A 23,124-nucleotide genomic window follows, 5' to 3' on the forward strand; every position below is an offset into this window, starting at 1 on the left:
TCATCGTAATGCATCGGGAGCGTATTGATCTTTTCAAAGTATCTTGAGGCTCCGAGGCACTGAGAGCTGAGCAACAGGCTCAAAATCAATTCCAGGGGCATCCTGGCTCACCTTCTATAGGATTTTTCTTCCTGTCTTAACTATCGCAACAGTTGCAGGTGGGGAGCAGGGGTGAAGAGCGTGGGATTGTAGGAAGAGTAAAAAGGCTCTGGTGATTTGCGTCCAGCTTCAGCTGCTACTTATTATCTTTCTGACCTCATGGAAATTACCGAACCCTTCTGAACTTCATCTCTAAGGGGGTAATAACAGTATTTACCTTGCAGGCTGAAAAGCAGTAACTTCCCCATGTTTCTAGTTATGGTAGATTCTCAAATGTGAGGTCCCTTCATCTCTCCATGGGAAGCATTTAAAGTCGAGCGAGAGAGCTCTTATGCCTGATTTCCACTGTTTTATCTTGCCCCAAACTACCGCAATTTTGTGCCATAGTTTTTTTTTGCCCATAGTTTTTCAGTTTTTATAGACAAGATCCTACTTGATTTGCATGGTAATGGTAGGAAGGGTCATACATCTCTTCAGCGATTAAAAAATTTTTATTATGGGGAATTTTGAACATGTACAAAAGTAGTCAGAATAATATAATAACCCTTTTTATCCCTTGCCCTACTCCCCAAGCCGCCAACCCATAGCCAATTCTGTCTCATTGTCAGTTACCCCTCCCCTTCGGCTTTAGAATCTTCATCCAAAAATGCCACTTTCCCAGTGTCTGAAATAACGATTTATAAATGATCACTTAGATGCATCAGCTAAGTAGATATTTAAAGGAACCCAATTATAAAATACAGAGGCTACTTCTCCCCAACTTTTGCGTTTTGTAACTGACTTTTGAGCCTGAAGTGATGGGGAAATGAGAGCCACGGATAGAGAGAGGAGGGATGTACACTTAGTTAATCCAAGGCCAAATTCATAGCTGTATTAATTTTAATCTTATTAATAACACTATAAAATAAAATGAATAAAGGGGATGCTAAGGTTTCCCCTGGCCCCTTCACCAGCCTGTTGCCAGGAGCAACAAGACGGTACATGAGAAACGCATGAGACATTTGGAAAGTCCTATCATTTATAACCACTGTTAATAAACCCAAATAATGAGACAATAACAATAAGACACGTTATAGATTATTTCAAACATATTTTGCATACTCTTTTATTATCTTAATGGACTCCAGATAGATATCATGCTTTCAGTCAGAAGTCAAAACATTACCTCGAATCCTTTAACGCTGTCCCCCAGAGCTTCAACAATCCCAGAACATTCAAATCCTGGCACCAGGGGCGTCTTGGGAGGGTTGTCGATATTCCCTTGTCGCACCATCAAGTCAATGAAGTTTAAACCACTGTGAACAGCAAACATGAAAAAAGAAATTCACAATGAGATCCGAAAGAAAGCACTGGCTTGACTTTTCTTTCCTTCCCATTCCCTCCCTCCCCCCGCTCCCCAATACCTCTCTCCTTTCTTTGTAAATTTTCTGACGAAACATGCCTAATAGTAATGTTACTTAGCTAGATGTCACCAATAAAGTAAAGCAATGATCTTTCTAGACAACTACTGCTTTCCTGGCCCTTCAGATGGCAATTGCAGAGTTCACGCTCTAATTCAAAAGAGAGTCCCTTTGCTCCCACTCAGAGCCTCCTTACTCTTATTTTAAAAGTATGTATTAACCAGCCTGGTCATTAGCTGTTCTAGCAGTTAATCAAGGGTAAAAAATATACTAGGAAGAGGTTATAAGAAGACACATGGAAAGCAGCCAGACACAATGGCCATCCGCCATTCTATGAAAAACAAAGAGAAAAAGACCTAACCTAAAAGGTCTCAAAACAACCATCACACCTCAGCCATCCCATCGACTTACATGAGCGCCGAGCCATAAACGGTACCCATAATGGTGACTGTGAGCCATTAAGAGACCACATTGGGTCCAGCTGCAGGAGGGTGACTCGAAGAAGATAGGTCAACGTGATGGACCAGTGGGTATGGGAAGACTGGAGGGTTCATTTCGAAAACTTTAGTTATCTCTGCCTGAGAGAAGTCATTAGGTATTTTCTACAAACATATTACTTTTTTTTTTTTAAACATCTTTATTGAAGTATAGTTGCTTTACAATGGTGTGTTAGTTTCTGCTTTATAACAAAGTGAATCAGTTATACATATACATATGTCCCGATATCTCTTCCCTCTTGTATCTCCCTCCCTCCCACCCTCCCCATCCCACCCCTCCAGGTGGTCACAAAGCACTGAGCTGATCTCCCTGTGCTATGCGGCTGCTTCCCACTCGCTATCTATTTTACATTTGGTAGTGTATATAAAACATATTACTTTTTAAATAAAGTTATCATTAAAATATATCAAAGTCATTGCCTTGGAAAACCACACACTTGATTCTAATGATGCTACCAATGCTCCGAACTGTTGGATTTTTTAAAGAGCTACAATTGGGAATTGCATTTAACACCCATGAACTAATCAAGCGGGAACACGTATCTCACTCAACATGTATTTTTTCCCACCAGCTGTAGTCCTAACGTACTGCCTGTTTTCATAAGCTGCCATCTAAGAAAGACACGGGTTATAGAAACCAAACTCCTCGGTCTGGCCCAAGGCCCATTAGCGTCCGGCCACAGCTTCTTTTTCAAGTAAGAGACGAACTCTTTCTTAAACACAGATGGCCCATTTCTTCCTTGGCCTCTTTGGAGCCAAGGAAGCATCTAACTCTACCTACATCCCCTGGTCTCTCCTCATCAGTCTCACCCATAATGAATGGATAAGGGCAAGGAGGGTGACTTCCTCGAAAGATGGGTTCAAGAGTCATCCCTTTCTCTAGGTTTTTCTGGACACAAATGAGGCAAGATTCACATATTGCCCCATTGAAGTATCTCTAACATGTGCCTTTTCTGAAGGCAGCTGCATGCCTCATATTTCTTTGCTTCCAGAATACCTGGCATACATTATGCCCACAGCAACACAGTAGGGACTCAGGCAACATCCACTGAGTGAAGGAATATTCATGAATATCCAAAAAAATGTGCTGCCAGTTTGAGTACTAACTCCTTTTTTTTTTTTTTTTAATTTGTTTATTTATTTTTGGCTGCGTTGGGTCTTCCTTGCTGTGTGCGGGCTTTCTCTACTTGCGGGGAGCAGGGGCTATTCTTCATTGTCTTGCGTGGGCTTCTCATTGCGGTGGCTTCTCTTGTTGCGGAGCACAGGCTCCAGACGCGCAGGCTCAGTAGTTGTGGCTCGCGGGCTTAGTTGCTCCGCGGCATGTGGGATCTTCCTGGACCAGGGCTCGAACCTGTTTCCCCCTCATTGGCAGGTGGATTCTTAACCACTGCGCCACGAGAGAAGTCCCTTAACTCCTTTTAAAAAGCAGCCAAGGGATGCTCAGAGTCATGAACACATTCCTGAAATGTATGTGTAGACTTCCAGAGGTCCTGCTTTGATGGTTAACAGTTCTTAGGGTCATTTATTAACCAAAATGTTCTCCAATAATGTGGCCAGGTTTTTAAGAGCTCGGGGAGATCTGGGCACAAATCTCAATTCCATGACTTCTCCCTGTGTAATCTTGGGTCAGTTACTCAATCTCTCTAAGCCTCAATTTCCTTATCTGTGAAATGGGGGCTATGGTAGCACCCATGCCACAGGGTTGTTAATAAGAGTTAAGCATTAAGAATGGTGCCAAGTACATAGTAAGTATTCAATAATAATATCTGCATCTTCTGTTAAGAAGAAGGCTGACGTGTGAGATACATTTTAGGAAGATTCCCATTAAACAAGAGTTAAAAATAGTTTCAGAGCTGAAGTGGGAAAACTTCAGGTATCTATAAGCTTCACTTCTGTGAAATAGCCCATTTTCCGACACAATCAAATAAATGAAGCATCGCTGTATAACAATAAAAGGAATTTCTACATCCCAAATCAAACACTCCATCTCATTTCACGCATATTTCAGCGCACTGTGTTATATATCCTCTGTGTGAAAACTTAGGATTTCCCAAGACCCTGATGGAAAAATGCCAGAAGAAATGACTTGACAGTGCTGTAAACGTTCCAGCCCCCTGGAGAAGGCTTCATCCTAGACGCCTGTTATGCTGCTCAGTAAAGCGGCCTTCAATCTCCACCCAGCGTGAAGTGGGCCCAGTGATTGTAAACGGGGAGCCAGCTACTTGATTCCAGCGAGAAGGGCTAAGACAGACCTTATAAAATCCTGTAGCATCCCATTTTGTCAGTGAGGCATGCAGTGATTCTGTCAGGATCATGGAGAATGCCAACCAACTTGAGGACAGGAACATGAAGGAGGTGTATCCCAGGGGACAGGGGATGGGTCAGTGTTGGTCATCTCAACACACAGAGGAGGTGAACAGTTGTTAATGAAGTACCCTTATGTGACGCATCAGACCTGTTTCATGGTGCCTGCCCACACGCCTCCTCCTGCTATGGACCTATCCAGCATTTACTGAGGGTTCAATTCGTGGCAGAAACTGTGCTAAACACTTCCCTTTTGTTATTTAAGACTCAATGGCACTCCTACGAGGTGTGAACTATCATATCTATTTTTTAGATGAGGAAACTTAGACTCAACAGGATTAAGTTACTTATGTAAGGTCTCATCTTTAGAAACAGTCAAAGTCAGGATCCGAATCCAAGCCAAGTGTAGAAACTGAGCCCTCACAGATGACGCCCTACTCCGTCTTTAAGGGAACCTCACCCACGGCCCTTGATGAAGGGGCACATCCAAGGGACCATGTTTATGACTTCTTATCTCTTTGCCCGCTGATTGCCCCAGTGGTGGACCCAATGTTGGAGGAGTGGCCATTCATAATCTAAGCAGGAGCCCATTCAGTATAAAATAAATGAGCTGGCCCAAGAACTGGATGCTCTCTCAAAAACTATGAGTTGGGAAACATGCATCAAGAGAAAAACTTAGTACCAGAAAGGATGTCAAAAAAATAGAACTGAGCTGGGTCACAGAGCCAACCTAACAGGCTATACCAGGGTGAGTTATACAAACCTCACTGCTGAGTTATCAAGGATGCAAGGGTTCAGTCTCTACATGTGGTGAAACCCAGCCCCACATGCCTCCTGCCCTCAAATATCCAAGAGTTCCTTTGATACTTCACGCATGTCTTTATAATAGGGCTCTTTGTTGGGTTATGTGTGTGGTCTCTGTCTCATGAAACCAAAATACACATTAAAACAAATACCATCATCAATAACCCTAAATCACCCACCGGACAGCCATTACTGACCTCATTTTTTTTCTTTTTTCAAACAAAACCAGTAACATTGTTTCGAGATAATAAGTTCTTTGCCCAAGGCCACACAGACAGTGAATGGTGAACCCATGAACTTAAACTTGGGTCTGTCAAACACTTTTTTTCCCCAACACAACAAGAAAACACAGGGGCACATCAAGCCATACATCATCATAATTATAGTGTCCAGTATTCGCTAAGATAATTTGATTTTCACCTGGAAATTTTAAGGGGGTAGCAATGACTGTGCCTGATGACTGAGGCCCACATCAGGGGTAATTGTCAAATGTCTCTCCTACCTAATTTTTCCATGGCTCTTAAACATTTGAGAGCATTGCCAAAAGAAATAGTGCTGCAAAGTGCTTGATGTAATGGTCTTCTAAGTAATCCTATGTTTCTCAAATATTGGTATAATTATAAAAATAAGGCTGTTTTGTTTCCCTCCCACACTAAATTATTAGTCAAATAATAGGCTTAAAGGGTTATTACTGAGACTTAGCATCCTGAAGGAATGAAGGCCGAGGTATGAGAAAGGGACCCTGAAAAACTCAAAACACAGAATGAGGAGGTACAGGGAAATTTGGAGGCAGTCTCTTTAAAAAATAACTTTCATTTGCATAGCATAGCGCAGTTTATAATGTGCTTTTATACACATCTCATTAAACCTTGTAGCAATCCTAGAAAGGCAAGAAGTGCAGGTATTATTATTCCCATTAGATAGATGTGAACGTTGAGCCTCAAATAAGAAAGCTGACTTGTCAAAGACAACACAGTTAGTCCATGGCAGAGCTGAGACTTGAATCAAGATCTTCCAAGCTCCTTGCTTATCGTATATCCCATGACACCATGAAATCTGCAACGCAAGTCAATTCAGTGTTACTAAAATCAATAATTTCAAGATTCAGGGGTAAGAAGACTAAGAGAAAAATGGTGGAAGGAAACAGACGTAGGGTGCATGGGTTCCGCTTCCTGCACTGCCATCAGTGAGCTGCGGGACCTTGGCTCGGTCTTTGAAGCCCACTCCCCCCACCGGCCCCACCCCAGCTCTCATACTCTGTGTGCTTGATGGTTCTTTACCCTGTGGGCTCTGCTTAAAATATTATCAAAATCAAAGCCGAGGTAGAGAGGAAGAGATACTTGGTGGTCTTGGTAAAAGACACTGACTTGGGATGCTCAGATTCTATCTAGAAGCTGAAGGAAGGCAAGCTAGCCTTGGCGTCTGTACTTTGTTTTCTATTATCTATGAAGTGATGGATGTCAACCCTGTAAAGTCTCATGAGAGATGTCTAGCTATTTTCATTTTCTGTTCTACTAGACTCAACAAATGTTGCTCACTTGATGATGATGCTATAGGTTAGGTATTAAGGTATGGACCATTTTCATCTCCAGTTTGTTCAGGAGGATGGTTAAGCCTAAAGAAGGTGTAGTGCCTTGTCCAAGGCCCTATTGTAGGCACCAGAACTGGGGTACAAGCCCTTTTTATATGGCTTCACAGTTTGAGTTTCTGACCACTAGGCTGTCATTCTGTTACCTACAAACCATGGCAGGCTGCTGTGTATTCTTGTCCCCAAAGCTCTGGCTTGGGCTCTGTTCATTTCCGTTGGATATGCTAATAATATCAAAGAAGACATAAGTTATTTCTTTTTTTATTGAAGGATAGTTGATTTACAGTGTTTCAGGTAGACAGTAAAGTGATTCAGTTATACATATACGTATACATATTCTTTTTCAGATTCGTTTCCATTATAGGTAGGTCCTTGTTGTTTATTTTATATACAGTAGTGTGTCTTTGTTAATCCTAAATCCCTAAATTTATCCCTCCATCACCCTTTCCCCTTTGGTAACCATAAGTTTGTTTTCTGTGTTAGTGAGTCGATTTCTGTTTTATAAATAAGTTCAGTTGTATCATTTTTTTTAGATTCCACATATAAGTGATATCATATGGTATTTGTCTTTCTCTTACTGACTTACTTCACTTAGTGTGATAATCTCTAGGTCCATCCATGTTGCTGCAAATGGCATGATTTCATTCTTTTCTATGGCTGAGTAGTATTCCATTGTATGTATGTACATGTGTATACATATATATGTATCTTCTTTATCCATTCATCTGTTGATGGACATTTAGGTAGCTTCCATGTCTTGGCTATTGTAAACAGTGCTGCTGTGAACATAGGGGTTCATGTATCTTCTCGAATTATAGCTTTGTCTGGATATATGCCCAAGAGTGGGGTTGCCGGATCATATGGCAACTCTGTTTTTAGTTTTTTGAGGAACTTCCATACTGTTCTCCATAGTGGCTGCCCCAATTTACATTCTCACCAACAGTGTAGGAGGGTTCCCTTTTCTCTATACCAGCATTTATTGTTTGTAAACTTTTTAATGGTGCCACTCTGACCAGTGTGAGGTGATACCTCATTGTGGGTTTGATTTGCATTTCGTTACTAATAAGCAATGTTAAGCATCTTTTCATGTGCCTGTTGGTCACCTGTATGTCTTCTTTGGAGAAATGTCTATTTAAGTCTTCTGCCCATGTTTTGATTGGGTTGTTTGTTTTTTTGATATTGGGCTGTATGAGCTGTTGGTATATTTTGGAAATCAATCCCTTGTCGGTTGCATCATTTGCAAATATTTTCTCCCAGTCTGTAGATTGTCTTTTCGTTTTGTTCATGGTTTCCTTTGCTGTGCAAAAGCTTATAAATTATTTCTTAAAGGACACCACTAAGTGGATGACAGAAGAATCAGCCCAGCTATAGTTTATTAATTTTCCAATTCGAGATAAAATGGGCCCAGTGAAGGATTTAGCAAAGAAGAGGCAAGTAGGTATGGAGAGGGTCCCCTTTTATTTTCCAGGTGAAAGGAAGGCAGAGATGGCTCATGGGAAAAGATTTTAGATCTCTTGCCATCTTGTTCCTCCCTCACATCATCAGTATCCTCAGCATTGACCACAGGAATCCAAACACTCGGACCATTACACAAAGAATTGTATGATGAAAATCTTCCTCTTCCGGAAGACTACTTCTTTACTGATGCAGCTCAATAGAGCCCAATCATATATTTCGATTTCACACTCAATAGAAATCCCTAATCTTGCCCCATCATTGGTTCAGTTGGGAGATACATGGCCAAAGAAACAACCTTCAGAAACCCACTGTTTTACTTACTGAAGGGATATTGTTGAACATAATATTTGTTAAAATATACATTCTCTTCTTTATGAAGACAGGGAATTTTTCCTCAAATTTCAGTACAAAGCTTGTTCGTGTGGCTCATACAGGCCCAGTGCAGTGTAGAAACTGATTATATTTCTTTCTTTGCATTGGCTACTAGGAAGCTCTGAACCAAATTTGTAGCGCCCCTACCCGCACACTGCAGAGCTTTCTGGCATTCATTCTCTATGTTATCCTAACACTCAACTTCATCTTAACTTTCTGAATGCTTTGGAGTTTCCATTAAAAAAAATCTTAAACTCTATTAGATTCGATCTCAAACTTGATTGTGCATCAGAATTCACAGGAGTACTTGTAAACACACAGATTGCTGGGCCCCATCCCTGCATTCCTGACTAAGTAGGTCTACGGGGGAGGTCCAAGAATTTGCATTTCTTTCTTTCTTTCTTTTTCAAATTAATTAATTTATTTATTTGGCTGTGTTGGGTCTTCATTGCTGCACGCGGGCTTTCTCTAGTTGCGGCGAGCAGGGGCCGCTCCTCGTTGCAGTGCACAGGCTTCTCATTGCAGCGGCTTCTCTTGTTGCAGAGCACAGGCTCTAGGGGCGCGGACTTCCGTAGTTACGGCACGCGGGCTCAGTAGCTGTGGGTCGCGGGCTCAGTAGTTGTGGCGCACGGGCTCAGCTGCTCCGCGGCATGTGGGATCTTCCCGGACCAGGGCTCGAACCCGTGTCCCCTGCATTGGCAGGTGGATTCCTAACCACTGCGCCACCAGGGAAGCCCCGGAATTTGCATTTCTAACAGATTTCCGGGTTATGCTGCTGCCCCTGGTCTGGGAAGCGCACGTAGAGAATCGCTGCTGTGTCTGTTTCTTTTTAAGCTAGTTCAGGCTGTCTTTGGAATGAGGCAAGGTAAAAATTAATAGATGATGCTTAAATAGATAAGAAAATGAAAAGCTCTCTCGTCCTCTAGGGCAGTTGAATGTTTTGATCCTAGTCCAAAGAATTATATTTACTCTTGTTAAATGTGGTCTTATTAGATTAGATTCATCCTTCTGATTTGTCTGGCTCTTTCTTGGATCCTAATTCTTTCATCCAAAAAAACTGGCTTTTCCTCCTGGATTTGTGTCCCCTGAAAATGCAGTTATCATGCCATTGATTTTTATGTCTAAATTGCTGATTAAAATATTGGATAGCAAAGTCAGTCCCTCCACTGCGCACCTCATCTCATCTCTTCTCGCTACTCCAAACACCACTCCAGCAATTCTCCCATCTCTTCTACATCATCACTGCTGCAGTCTCCACTACATGAAAGCTAATCAAAACGTGGTCCATGCACGGATGCCGGTCTTTGAACTAGTCGCTGTCGGTCGGGAGAAGATGTGTACAGAAATTGAGAGTAAGCATTCAGAAACTTTTAGAAGATTTTGACAGAGTAATTTTGTTTATTAAAGTTAATCATTTAAAAAAAAAAAAACGTTGGATAGGCTGTCACGTTCCAGGTTACTAAGGGTGTCTGTGAAGATCACAAAAGATGTCATGGAGGGAATTCAAGACATAGGACCAGCTGACATTTTTTAAGTTTCTTTAAATCATGACGTCTATGATTCTCTGAAACATCTCCAAGATACTTTGAATTCATGTTAAACAAATACTTTATTAAGATCATAAGCCTCACTCTTTGTGAGCGATGGCAGTCAGTACCTTCCCTCAACGGCAATAATTGCAGACCACGTGGGTGCAGGCTGACCAAGTTTCAAGTATAATCATTTTCTGGATGCATGTCAGGATCATCGTGGTGATATATATATTTTAACGTGTACATCCTGGCTCCAGCTCTGAGAGTCTGTTTCACCCAAGCACACATTCTCACGTGCCATCAGCACTGAGAAAAATTGCTCCAAGTAGCCCCAAATCAGCTGTTCCCACAAAGAAGACTGTTCAAGAAGAGATGGACCCTTTCTGAGATGGGTTCTCATATAGGGCTTTGTGATGGTTGGGGGTGGGGGGGCCCAAGAAGCTAGTAGATCTCTAGAAATCCCCATTCTAATTCCTCAAGTGATGGGGCATGGGGAGAAAAGGACTTACTGGTGGCGGGTCACTGTAGTAGATAACATTTATGTGGTGCTTGCTGTGTATCAGGCATGGTGTTAAGTGTTTTATAAGTGTGATATTTAATTTTTCCAACAACCATAACAAGGCAAAGAGATACATGACATTACCTACATTTCACAGAGAACAAAACGGAGGCGCATCGAGGTTTACAAAGCCAAGGGATGAAGGCAAGTGATGTCTCCAGAGGCTACTGCCCTTTGCTTTTCTTCTGAGAGAGCATCACTCAATTTTCCCAGTTACAAAGAGGGGACTTCTCGACTCATCTGTCACATTGAGCATTTACTATATCCCGAGCAGACACTTAGCATTGGATATCCACAGTTAACAGGGGGCTCAACTTCTCATGGGGAAACAGAATCATGAAAACTGCTCACAATGCGGCGTGATGAGTGGTTTTACAGAAGTGTAGCTAGAGAGCTCGCCCGGTCACCAGAAGATGGGCTCACAGACAAGGTAACCATGGAGTCAAAACAGTGACCCCCGGAAAGGCTTTCCCAAAGAATTGTTAGCTTTGCTGACACCCTCTGCAGTCACCAAAGCTAAATTTAAATCCTTAGCTTTTGCTTTCTGGCTCCTCCTCAAGTGGGTAGCTTCATCTCCCTGAACCTAAGTTTCCTCATCTCAAAAATGGGTTAGTAATACCCTTACCCTTTCGGGGGTTGGTGTGGATAGCACGTGACGGTACATGTAAAGCAGAGTGCCTCACATACCGTAAGTGCTCAATAAGTGTGAGCTGCTATCATCGTCATCACCACCATCACCACCACCACCACCACCACCATCATCATCATCAACACACAAAGAAGGCATCATAGGTCACGCCCCCTGGGAAGCAGACTCTGAGACTGAGGTTTGCATGTCAGAAGGTTTATAGGGACTTCTCCAGGGAACACCTGTATGGGGGTGAGGGGAACTGGATTGAGTAGATGGAGAGGTTGAAACACTGATGTAGTAGTAAAAAGGACTCAATTTATCCACGGAAAGTTCTGGAGCTAGGATGGTCCCTCTAGTTATGATGAATCAAGGCAAGGTGACTGAACTTTTTACCCTTGCATCCACTGGTCATAGGATGAGAGCCGCCCCCAGGGAGGGGATCTGATCTTGGGCAAGGATGCTTCCCTCTGCTGAGGGCAATTCCTCAGGAGGGACGCAGCTGCGAACCCTCAGCAGCCATCACTCCCTGTAGCTGGGGGAATGAGCACCTCAGTCCTAAAAGAGGGTTCTGGGTAGTGTGCCCCAGTATCCACTACAAGAGGGGTGTTGTGATCTTCCTTTATTGGGTTTTATTCCCCTACAGGCACAGAGCAGTGGTCACTGATGGTGAGTATTTATGGAGGTGTCCTTTGTACAGTGGTCCCTGAAGAGGAAAGGTCTAGGTGTTCTTATAACCAATGCTGGGAAGGCAGAAAGGAGGATGAGATCTTTAAATTGGGACCGGAAAGAATGAGAGGAAAGGGAAAGGGAAGATTTGTAGAGACCAAAGCGTTAAGGAGGAGACAAACTAAGAAAAAAGAGAAAGGTAAAGGTGGATGAACCATCAATCAAAACACATGCAGGAATTGATCTTAAATATTCTCATTACAAAAAAGAAATGGTAGCAAAGTGATGGGATGGAGGCAGCTAATAGGACAGTGGTAATCATTCTGCAATTTACAAAAGTTGTACACTTGTGCACTTTAAACTTACGCCATGTTAAGTGTCAAGTGTATCTCAATGATGCTGGGGGAAAGAAAAAAAGAGCCTTTTACAGGGTTAAGAGACAATTTTCACTATGAAAAAATATACATGCAAGGTTGGTAAATTGCTTGGGGAAATCCATGAAAAATCGTAGCTTGGGGCTTTCTAGGTGTCTGCAAGAAGGCGGGAATCACAGGATGCTGGAGGAGACCCGGACACCAGGGGGAACATGGTCAAATCCCACATGGGAAGTCTGGGATTCCCTCTGCTTGGTGAACATCCACAACCCAGCATCCGTGGCGGCCTCTCCCAGAAGCTCCTCATGTGAGGCTTTGCTCTGAACAAAAGCAGCCCCGGAAGCTGTGCCCTTCCGCATTCTGTTCTTGTCTCGTTGCTGCAATGTTTATCAGAGCATTGAATTCCCAATCCAAGTCGGGCCAAAGAAGTACACGGGCCAAAGAAGTACACGTTTGAGTCATTCCCTCATGTTCCCAGAATGGAAGTTTTCATTTTTGTTTCTTCACTGCAGCTGATAACTTGAAAACATCTAGGACCATAGGCATTGATCTCAGAAAATTCTTGCTCCCAATTCTTTTTTTTTTTTTCTTTTTCCTTTCTTTTTGGCTTTAAGTACCTATTTTATGATCTCAAGACTGTGAAAATAGGCTGATACAAATCTTCTATGGAAGAATAAACACACTCTTTGTCAGAACAAGGAGAACTTTCATGCACATCTCAAATGGCACCTTTCACTGGGGAACAGCTAGAATTGTCCTGGATGGACCTTAGGAGACAGAAGCCACCTGAGCTCTATCAGAAGTTGGAAAGAGTGTGTTATGACAGATGCCGAGAACAATCTAGTGGTTACCAGTGGGGAGAGGCAAGCGGGAGGGGCAAAAAAAGGGTGGGGAATTAAGAGGTAAAAACTACCATGTATAAAATAAATAAGCTACAGCCCAGGGAATATAGCCAATAGTTTATAATAACTAGAAATGGAGCATAACTTTAAAAACTTGTGAATGACTATGTTACACACCTGAAACTTGCGCAGTACTGTACATCAACTATGCTGTAATAAAAAAGGAATGCAAAAATAACAAAAAAAAAAACTATAGAAAAGAGGGAGTAACCTCTGAACAAAGAGTTTTGCTTCTGCTGAGATCTTCGTCAGCTAGTGGGTAGACTACTCTTCAAATCCTCAACCAAGAATAAATAGCTGAAAACTGACATTCACATTGACTAAATAATTTGAAATGACATGTAAGCGGAAGAGACAGGAGAGAAATTTTCAACTCAAAAATGTTCGACTCCATCACATTTTCCAAACAGACTGTCATGTTTGATGCTAAAACATAGCATGGGATAGAGTTAAGAGCCCGAATTCTAAAATGAACCTCCTGGTTTAAAAATCTGATCCCTCTACTTAAAAACCAACCAACCAACAACAGCAACAAAAACCTCCACAAAAAAACCAGAAAACTTTCTGGTTACAAGTACACCGTTTTCCTTCAGTCCCCAGAGAGAATAAAATATAAAGAAGATAAGAAAAAAAAAAAAAGCGTGTGTTCTGGTTGCTCAGACTCCCTTCTCCCCCGTCGCTGGCCATGGCTCCTGACAGCGGTCCCCTTCGTGTCTGGCTCCACACGATCCTGCTTACCTTGTTTAACCATTATCTTTAGATATGAAGCATGAAGTTCTCTGACACATCTGATGTTTTTCATAATCTACCGCTTTACTTACTAAGTAAATAATGCTGTTGTTGCCCAGCCCAGACCCCTTTATCTACAACATAGGACCTGAATTGTGAGGGCAATACAGACTGAGCTATAGTGGTACAGGTCTGTTGTTCCTCAGAGACAGGAAATATATTCCGATCATACGTCCACATTAGTATTCAAAACACATCGGTAGTATTTCAAACATGGAACAAAATGACCAAGGAGATACACTGAGAATCTAAATATCAAGAGCCATTTTCAACAGAAACAGAAAAAGCATGGCATGAGTGGGTCCAAAACAAGCTCTCCTTGATGCCAAGACTGACCCCTTGATTTCTGGACCTGGAGTTATTTATTTACTCTCAGCCTCTCCTGGGGACACAGCAGGTATTTATTCCTAAGAACGTTCTTGAAAAGGTTAAAACCTCTGTGGTCCAGGTTAGATGTTGACGGAGTCATTGACTTCAAACAGGTGCCTGGCAGTGACTGGTTGTGTAGAACATTCAAACTAATTTAATTTAAATTCAACAGACCTTCCATGATTTGGGACTTGGCTCAGGACTAATGTTACAACAGTGACAATGACACCTCTGGTTCCCAAGAGTTCAGAGATCAACGAAATAAATGACTTCACAGTATGACAATTCCCCAACAGGCAGTGGGAGACGGGTCACAACTAGCACAGGGAGGGCTGTTACTAACTCACTTTGCAGGAGTCATGGAGGTTCCACAGCTAAGTGTCACTTAGGCATGGCTGCGCCCTTTGCTTCCATTCTCCCAAGCTCTCCAGCCTCATCCCACCTCTCCATGAGGGGAGAAAGCATTATGAGACAGTGCAAAGCGCTTACGGCTTGACTTCTCACTGGAGCCCCAGAGGGGCAGGGTTCCCACAGAGAAACAGTCCATTTTTGCTGTAACATGACAGCTGTCTCCTAAGTCATTGCTGCTGATAAAAACTATGCTTCCTAAAGCAGTTGTTTCAAGGGGGAAACGAATAAGGTAGACTAGAGCAACATTGTCCAAAGAATATTCTGCAGTGATGGAAATGTTCTGTGTCTGCTCTGTCCAATATGGCAGCCACTGAGCCACGTGTGGTTACTGAACACTTGAAGTGTGGCTAGTGTGGGTGAGGAACTGAACTTTTAATTTTACTTAATTAGTATTTAAATTTAATTAGCCTTTATTAGAGAAATGTGAATCAAACCTACCATGAGGTACCACCTCACACCAGTCAGAATGGCCATCATTAAAAAGTCTACAAATAGCAAATGCTGGAGAGGGTGTGGAGAGAAGGGAACCCTCCTACACTGTTGGTGGGAATGTAAATTGGTGCAGCCACTATGGAAAAACAGTATGGAGGTTCCTTAAAAAACTAAAAATAGAACTACCATATGATCCAGCAATCCCACTCCTGGGCATATACCCAGAAAAGATGAAAACTCAAATTCAAAAAGATACACGCACCCCAATGTTCATAGCAGCACTATTTACAACAGCCAAGACATGGAAGCAACCTAAATGTCCGTCAACAGAGGAATAGATAAAGAGGATATGGTATATACATACAATGGAATATCACTCAGCCATTAAAAAAGAATGAAATAATGCCATTTGCAGCAACACGGATGGACCTAGAGATTATCATACCAAGTGAAGTAAGTCAGAAAGAGAAAAGACAAATACCATATGATATCACTTACATGTGGAATCTAAAATATGACACAAATGAACTTATTAACGAAACAGAAACAGACTCACAGACATAGAGAACAGACTTGTGATTACCAAAGGGGAAAGGGGGTGGGGGAGGGATAAATTAGGAGTTTGGAATTAGCAGATACAAACTACTATATATGAAATAGATAAATAACAAGGTCCTACCGTATAGCTCAGGGAACAATATTCAATATCCTGTAATAAACCATAAAGGAAAAGAATGAAAAATAACATGTATATGTAAAACTGAATCACTTTGCTGTACATCAGAAACTAACACAACGTTGTAAGTCAACTCTACTTCAATAAAAAAAATGAATTAGCCTCAGAAGGAGGCAGTAGCACAGTCACTACCCTGCTGTCTTCCTCATGGACTCTGCGCAATTCCAAGGCAGAGAGTTTGCCTTAAAATCCATTTTTTCCACGTTCTCTGCTTAGCCCAGGGTATATTCTAGCCTTGCCAACGATGATTCCTCCACTGAAGGTGTACGTAGGAAAATACCGAGGAGTGATTCAAGCTCTTTCCTTCCTTCTGCTAGAGGGAATTATTGGTTGGCAGCCTTGTCGTGTAGCAAGGGGAAAGCTGAGAAGAACAAGGACCTGCTTGATTGATGTGCTTTGGGAAGAGCAAATATTTATCCTGGAGGATAAAAGAATAGATGTGAAAGGTGAGCAAAGATAGATGCAAAAGACCAGAGAGAGCAAGGGCAGGGGCTGAGAATCTGGGAGAGTTTAAAGAGCACAGGGAGAGTCTGGAGGGAGCAGGAGGCATTGAGGGGATCTAAATGGGAAGGGAAGTTTTTCGAGAAGTTTTTCTCCATAGCACGGATGAATCCAGCTTTGGTGTTTTCTAAAGGACTCAACAGAATTTGACAGTGCTTCTCAGTTATATTGGAAACTGGGTTTCTATTCAAGGGTGAATCATGCCAGCTAAATCTAGGATACAAAAGGAAAAAAGAATAGGAAAAGGAACAAAAAATGTTAAAAGAGCAAAAAGAAGACGTCAAGTGTCCCATAAACGCTGTTGGCTGAGGTCAGAGATGTGGACTCAGTGGGTAAGGGGGTGCAAATTGCCTTTGCTATTTATTTGCTACGAAGGAGCAGTCCCAGGGGCATGGGACGTCTCCTCTGCGGTCAGACAGAAATGTTCTCCAGGATCTGAAAGCAGAAAGGGCTGTCTTTGGGAAGGTGGGCACGTTTTTAGCTGTATTACGCATCCTGGGTTCTGGCTGCAGAAACGTTTGAGTCAGAGTTTATTACAAGGTCCCCAGTTGAAACAATTTTATTCAGTTTAGCTGGAGGATACAGAGAATCCAATTACGAAATCATTCAGACCAATCATAGGAACAATGGGTTTAATAGCTCCCCATTAGCTGATTGAACTATGTGTAGCATAGATAAGTGAAAAGCAATTCTTTCTGATCTTAGACAGGGATCTTTTTATTTTTTATTTTTTCAAGTCTGTTACTTGATGGATTGTCTGTTTTAAGAAGCAGGTATGTCTGCATTGGGAGGAAGGGGAGGAGGCTTTGTAGAGTGCAGTTTGAAAGTTTCATCAGAGTTTACTGTAGAATTTAGAGTGTCTGAGCCCCACTATGTATCTATTTGGATGAAGAGCAGATAAGCCTTCTGGGGGAAAGAGAAAAACTCATCCTAAGGGTAATCTGAGTTGGAGAACAGAAGCCTAGATGAGGAAGCCTGTGGCAACGGAAGAGGAAGGTTTGACTCTGAATGTGGTGTTTGGTCCAACTCAGATTGCCCTTCAACTTCAGGGGCTTGTGTCTAGGACTGAGCAGTGAAGATTGCCCTTCAACTTCAGGGGCTTGTGTCTAGGACTGAGCAGTGAAGATTGCCCTTCAACTTCAGGGGCTTGTGTCTAGGACTGAGCAGTGAAGAGTGGGAGTGAAGTTTGATTTCAGCAAACCCTGGCTGAAATCCCAGCTCTCTTTGTCTTATGAGATGTGTGATCTTTAGCAAGTTCCCTTATTTCTCTGATCCTTTCCCTTCATCTGGAAAATGTTTGGTATCATAGAAATTTCTACAGGACCTTTAATATGGTGCCCATGGCACACAGAAATCACTCAGTAAAGGTCATTATGATAATAATGATGATAAATAATTAATGACAAGAGTGTCATTAGCTCCAAACAGGAGGAGGATTAATACAGAAGGTAGCATATGCTGCTTTATAACCTGTATCGGGTGGAAAGGGGACCACAGCCTAAGCAGAGGGCCAGGCTCCACCTGGGATGGAGAAGAAATGGGGAAACATGCTGGGTGGCTTTGGACTTTGGGGAGGAGCAGCACAGAGCAGCAGGAGAGGGTCACAATCAGTGGGGAGCCAGAACTGTGTTTCTGAGCATCCAAGCTACACCCCCTAAGAAACCCTTGCAACTATCTGGGAGGTGTTGAAGGTGGGGGGCCTGATACCTACAAAGGAAGGTAGGAACAGAGTCATGGACATACTGGGGTTTTTTGTTTTTTTGTTTTTAATTTAATTTATTTATTTTTGGCTGCATTGGGTCTTCGTTGCTGCTCACAGGTTTTCTCTACTTGCGGCAAGCGGGGTCTACTCTTCGTTGCGCTGCGCAGGTTTCTCATTGCAGTGGCTTCTCTTGTTGCGGAGCACGGGCTCTAGGCGTGCAGGCTTCTGTAGTTGTGGCTCGTGGGCTCCAGAGCGCAGGCTCAGTAGCTGTGGCACACGGGCTTAGTTGCTCCGCGGCATGTGGGATCTTCCCGGACCAGGGCTCGAACCCGTTTCCCCTGCATTGGCAGGCGGATTCTTAACCACTGTGCCACCAGGGAAGCCCAACATACTGTTTTAAAAGGGGCTTTTTTTTTTCCCCAATAGCTTGAAATATTTATTCATTTACTTTCCAGTTTTATTGAGCTGTAATTGACACACTGTATTAATTTAAGGTGTACAACATGATTTGATGTGTGTGTATCTTACACAAGGATTACCACCATATGTTTAGTTTAGTGAAATATTGTTTGAACACCCAGGCTGGCAGGGCCTGGCGTCCCCAGGTGTACAAGCATCGCAGGAACACTTGAGTTCAAGTGCTCTTGGAATAACCATCATCAGAAGCAGCACACCGGGTTCTCTCCGAGAGCCCTAGCCTCCGGTCCCCGATGGAGCTGCATGGCAATACGGAGGAAATTATAGAGCATCTTGAGAAGTCAGAGGCCCACATTTCCCAGCCTCGGGAAAGTAGTTATTAGAGGGTTCAAAAAGTGATCTCTAGGGGCTTCCCTGGTGGTGCAGTGGTTGAGAATCCGCCTGCCAATGCAGGGGACACGGGTTCGAGCTCTGATCCGGGAAGATCCCACATGCCGCGGAGCAACTAAGCCCGTGTGCCACAACTACTGAGCCCGTGTGCCACAACTACTGAAGCCCGCACACCTAGAGCCTGTGCTCTGCCACAAGAGAAGTCACCACAATGAGAAGCCCACACACCGCAACGAAGAGTAGCCCCTGCTCACCGCAACTAGAGAGAGCCCGTGTGCAGCAGTGAAGGCCCAACGTAGCCAAAAATAAATAAATAAATTTTTTTAAAAAAGTGATCTCTAGTTTCAAGAGAACAGACTGTGTCAAGAAGTAAAACTCTCCAAAAACATAGCTCCTTTGCTATTCTTTCAAGTCCCCACTCAAAGACCTGCGTGCTGGAGAGATGTAGACTTTTGTCAGAGAAAGCTGAGATGGCAGAGGGGAGGCTGAAGGCACACTAGCGTGGACGGGCCACTGTTTGTGTTAGGAACGTCACATTTACAAGTGACACTGCCGCTTCTGCCAAAACGTACACTAACAATTTGGGGAAAGTCGGTAACATTGGGCTGGCCAAAAAGTTTGTTTGGGCTTTGCCATAAGATGATACGGAAAAACTCGAACGAACTTTTTGGCCAACCCAATATATTCACTCATTCCCCCAAACACTGATTGAGCACCTACTGTTACCCAAGCCCCAGGCTTGGTGTTCATCACTTAAATGAGAACAGAGAGAGTTTCTGGAATGTCCAAGATGACCAGAGATTTAAAAGATGATGGGCCTCAAAGTTGAAAATATTATATATGTTATTTAATACAATTCAGTAACTTGGTGCTGAGAGATGTAAAGTCCCAAGACAGGGAATGGAGCTGCCTTCTCCAGCCCCCTGCCTGATTCTTCACTTTTCCTGGGTGAAGACGCCTCCTCTCCTATCCCCCATGATGACTGCCGTTTTGATCAGTCCAGTGTGTGTCTTACCTGCGCCGTCTGATAACTGCCCTCCGTTCCATTTAGAGTATCTACCCCACCCCCACCCCGAACACACACACATACACACACACACACACACACACACACACACACACACGTTTCATGAGCTCCTGGTGGGGCTGTCAATCACGAGGCTCCATTCTTCTAGGTCAGAATAGGACAGAATGGGGCACAAATGTGGCCAATCACAGCACCTCACTCCCTTGGGCCAAACAGAGAGAGGGACATCCAGGGGCTGGGATGTGTGTGATTCATGAAGGGCCAATCAGATTCCTTCCTTGATATATGAAAATTGGGAGAACAAAGTTCTCTTTGCATTGGGGCTTGCTAAACTTGCAGAAGGCAGCTGGGGCGAAAGGCCGCCATCTTTCCAAGTCTCAAGAAGGCAGCTCATTGCAGTAGGAGCACATGAAGCTAACAGATGAGGAGAGAGAAGATAAAAGATGGAAGGGTCAGGAAAGGGGAGAGCCTAGAAGTCCAGGGACAAGTTCATCACGACAGTCACCAAGGCTGAAATGAAGGAAAGAGAGGTCAGAGCAAAAGTGACTGGTCTTCTTTTTGAAGATCCCTAAGCTTGGCCCAGCTTCTGGAACACAGTAGGAGCATGATACATTTTGGTTCCATCTCCTCTCTTGTTCCTTCAGGAATTCATCTGGATCTTCTTGTTTACGTCATGCCATGGTGGCACATTCTGTCCAGGCTACTTTTGATGTTAGGGTCTTGTACCCTTTGGGGAAGACATGTGGAATCTGAATAGGGACTCCATTCAGAAACCTGTATGACACATGGAGGGACTTTCTAATGTCCTATTTTTTTGCATCTCCTCCTTACCACACCATTAATATATATTAAACATACACTGTACGACAAGGACTTCATTCATTCAACAAATATTAAATGTACCAACATCATTGCTAAATACTTTAGACATGATCTCTCTTTTGATCCTGACACACACAAAATTATCCCATAAGGACTATAATTATACCCATATTACAGATAAGCAAACCGAGGTTTCAGATGAGTAAGTCATTTTCCCAAGTTTATAGAGATTGCTGAAATGATCAGATGCAGAACTTGAATCCACATCTGTTTCACTTCAAACATTAACTCTTTTATAACCAAAAGCATCCTGCCTCCCATCCAGTTTGGGTGTTTAGTCAGTGCCAGCCCAAGAAATGAATCATTATCATTCTTTTCACAGAAGATAATTACCCTGCAATGGGCTCTGGGGACTACAGGTGTTTGGAGAAGTCAGGAGTAAGAGGACCCAGTGCTTTAACTTGCCAAGGGGGTTCTGTTTGGGGAACCACTGACTCGCATGTTCCTGCCCCCAGGACGGTGCTGGGGAAGAGGCTTAGCCTGAGGGATCAAGGGTCACTGACGGAAGGAGATTGAGGACAGAAGCTCACTGCAGGCTGTCATCAAGAAAATATCACATTTAAAGATGAAACAGCCCCTCTCACTGGAGCATCTATTTTGTGTCTTGGGCCTTCAAACATTACATTTACTCATTTTAATACCATGGCTCCAACCGATGTTCTGTGTGAGATCACACACAGAGGAATCAAACTAATTTGAGATTATACGCCCACTGCCCTTTCCTAGGAAGAGCGTCTTCTTGTTTCTAATTAAACGTTTTCTTCTATGACAAATGCCAAGATGCCAAAAAAGATCCCTATGAAGAATAAGAAGTGGCAGGAACTTGGGGTCACGGGGGCGCTATTCCCCACGTCTGGGTGAGCTTTGTTGTTGGCACTGAATGTCAGTGATTTGCCCAAGGGTCATGGGATTTTGGGTTCTTCTGGATGAGTGTGAACCAAACTCCAGAGGCTGGGCTGTTTTGCACACCCACTTATCAGAGAAATCCGTGCTGCTACCCCCAAGCGAGTGTGCGCAGAGCTGGTGTTAGGGTAGCAGTACATCAGTCCAAATCCATTCCCAACCCTGGGCATAAGACTCAAAAGCCAGCACCCTACTCCCTGCTGCCCACGTAGTTTGGTGGGAGATTATCAGGACAGGGAATGGGAGGATGGGGTCATGTCCCAGTTCTGTCTTTTGCAGCCCCGGTAACAGAGGAAGGAAAATAACTTTTACTGAGTGCCCACTATGTGCAAGGAGCAGTGAGGACTTTCACAGCCTCTCAGCCAGTCTTCATAACAATACCAAAAAGAGGGTGTTACCACTATTATTCAACATAGTTTTGGAAGTGTTAGCCACAGCAATCAGAGAAGACAAAGAAATAAAAGGAATCCAAATCGGAAAAGAAGAAGTAAAGCTGTCACTATTTGCAGATGACATGACACTATACATAGAGAATCCTAAAGATGCTACCAGAAAACTCCTAGAGCTAATCAATGAATTTGGTCAAGTAGCAGGATACAAAATTAATGCACAGAAATCTCTTGCATTTCTATACACTAATGACGAAAAATCTGAAAGTGAAATCAAGAAAACACTCCCGTTTACCATTGCAACAAAGAGAATAAAATATCTAGGAATAAACCTACCTAAGGAGACAAAAGACCTGTATGCAGAAAATTATAAGACACTGATGAAAGAAATTAAAGATGATACAAATAGATGGAGAGATATACCATGTTCCCGGATTGGAAGAATCAACATTGTGAAAATGACTCTACTACCCAAAGCAATCTACAGATTCAATGCAATCCCTATCAAACTACCAGTGGCATTTTTCACAGAACTAGAACAAAAAATTTCACAATTTGTATGGAAACACAAAAGACCCCGAATAGCCAAAGCAATCTTGAGAACGAAAAATGGAGCTGGGGGAATCAGGCTCCCTGACTTCAGACTATATTACAAAGCTTCAGTAATCAAGACAGTTTGGTACTGGCACAAAAACAGAAATATAGATCAATGGACAGGATAGAAAGCCCAGAGATAAACCCACACACATATGGTCACCTTACCTTTGATAAAGGAGGCAAGCATATACAGTGGAGAAAAGACAGCCTCTTCAATAAGTGGTGCTGGGAAAATTGGACAGGTACATGTAAAAGTATGAAATTAGAACACTCCCTGACACCATGCACAAAAATAAACTCAAAATGGATTAAAGACCTAAGTGTAAGGGCAGACACTATCAAACTCTTAGAGGAAAACATAGGCAGAACACTCTATGACATACATCACAGCAA

The 23,124-nt window shown here is 42.9% G+C and overlaps 1 protein-coding gene across 1 annotated transcript in view; it reads right to left on the bottom strand.

The window, feature by feature from the left end:
* Positions 1–23,124, bottom strand: part of VAT1L (vesicle amine transport 1 like) — a 150,381-nt gene that overhangs the window by 119,590 nt on the left and 7,667 nt on the right. Inside the window, exon 2 of the mRNA XM_068529008.1 lies at positions 1,265–1,394. Coding sequence (XP_068385109.1) covers positions 1,265–1,394 — 130 coding nt within the window. The remainder of the gene's footprint in view (positions 1–1,264; positions 1,395–23,124) is intronic.

The sequence above is a fragment of the Eschrichtius robustus genome, chromosome 19, assembly GCF_028021215.1.
Source record: "Eschrichtius robustus isolate mEscRob2 chromosome 19, mEscRob2.pri, whole genome shotgun sequence".
Lineage (NCBI taxonomy): Eukaryota > Metazoa > Chordata > Mammalia > Artiodactyla > Eschrichtiidae > Eschrichtius > Eschrichtius robustus.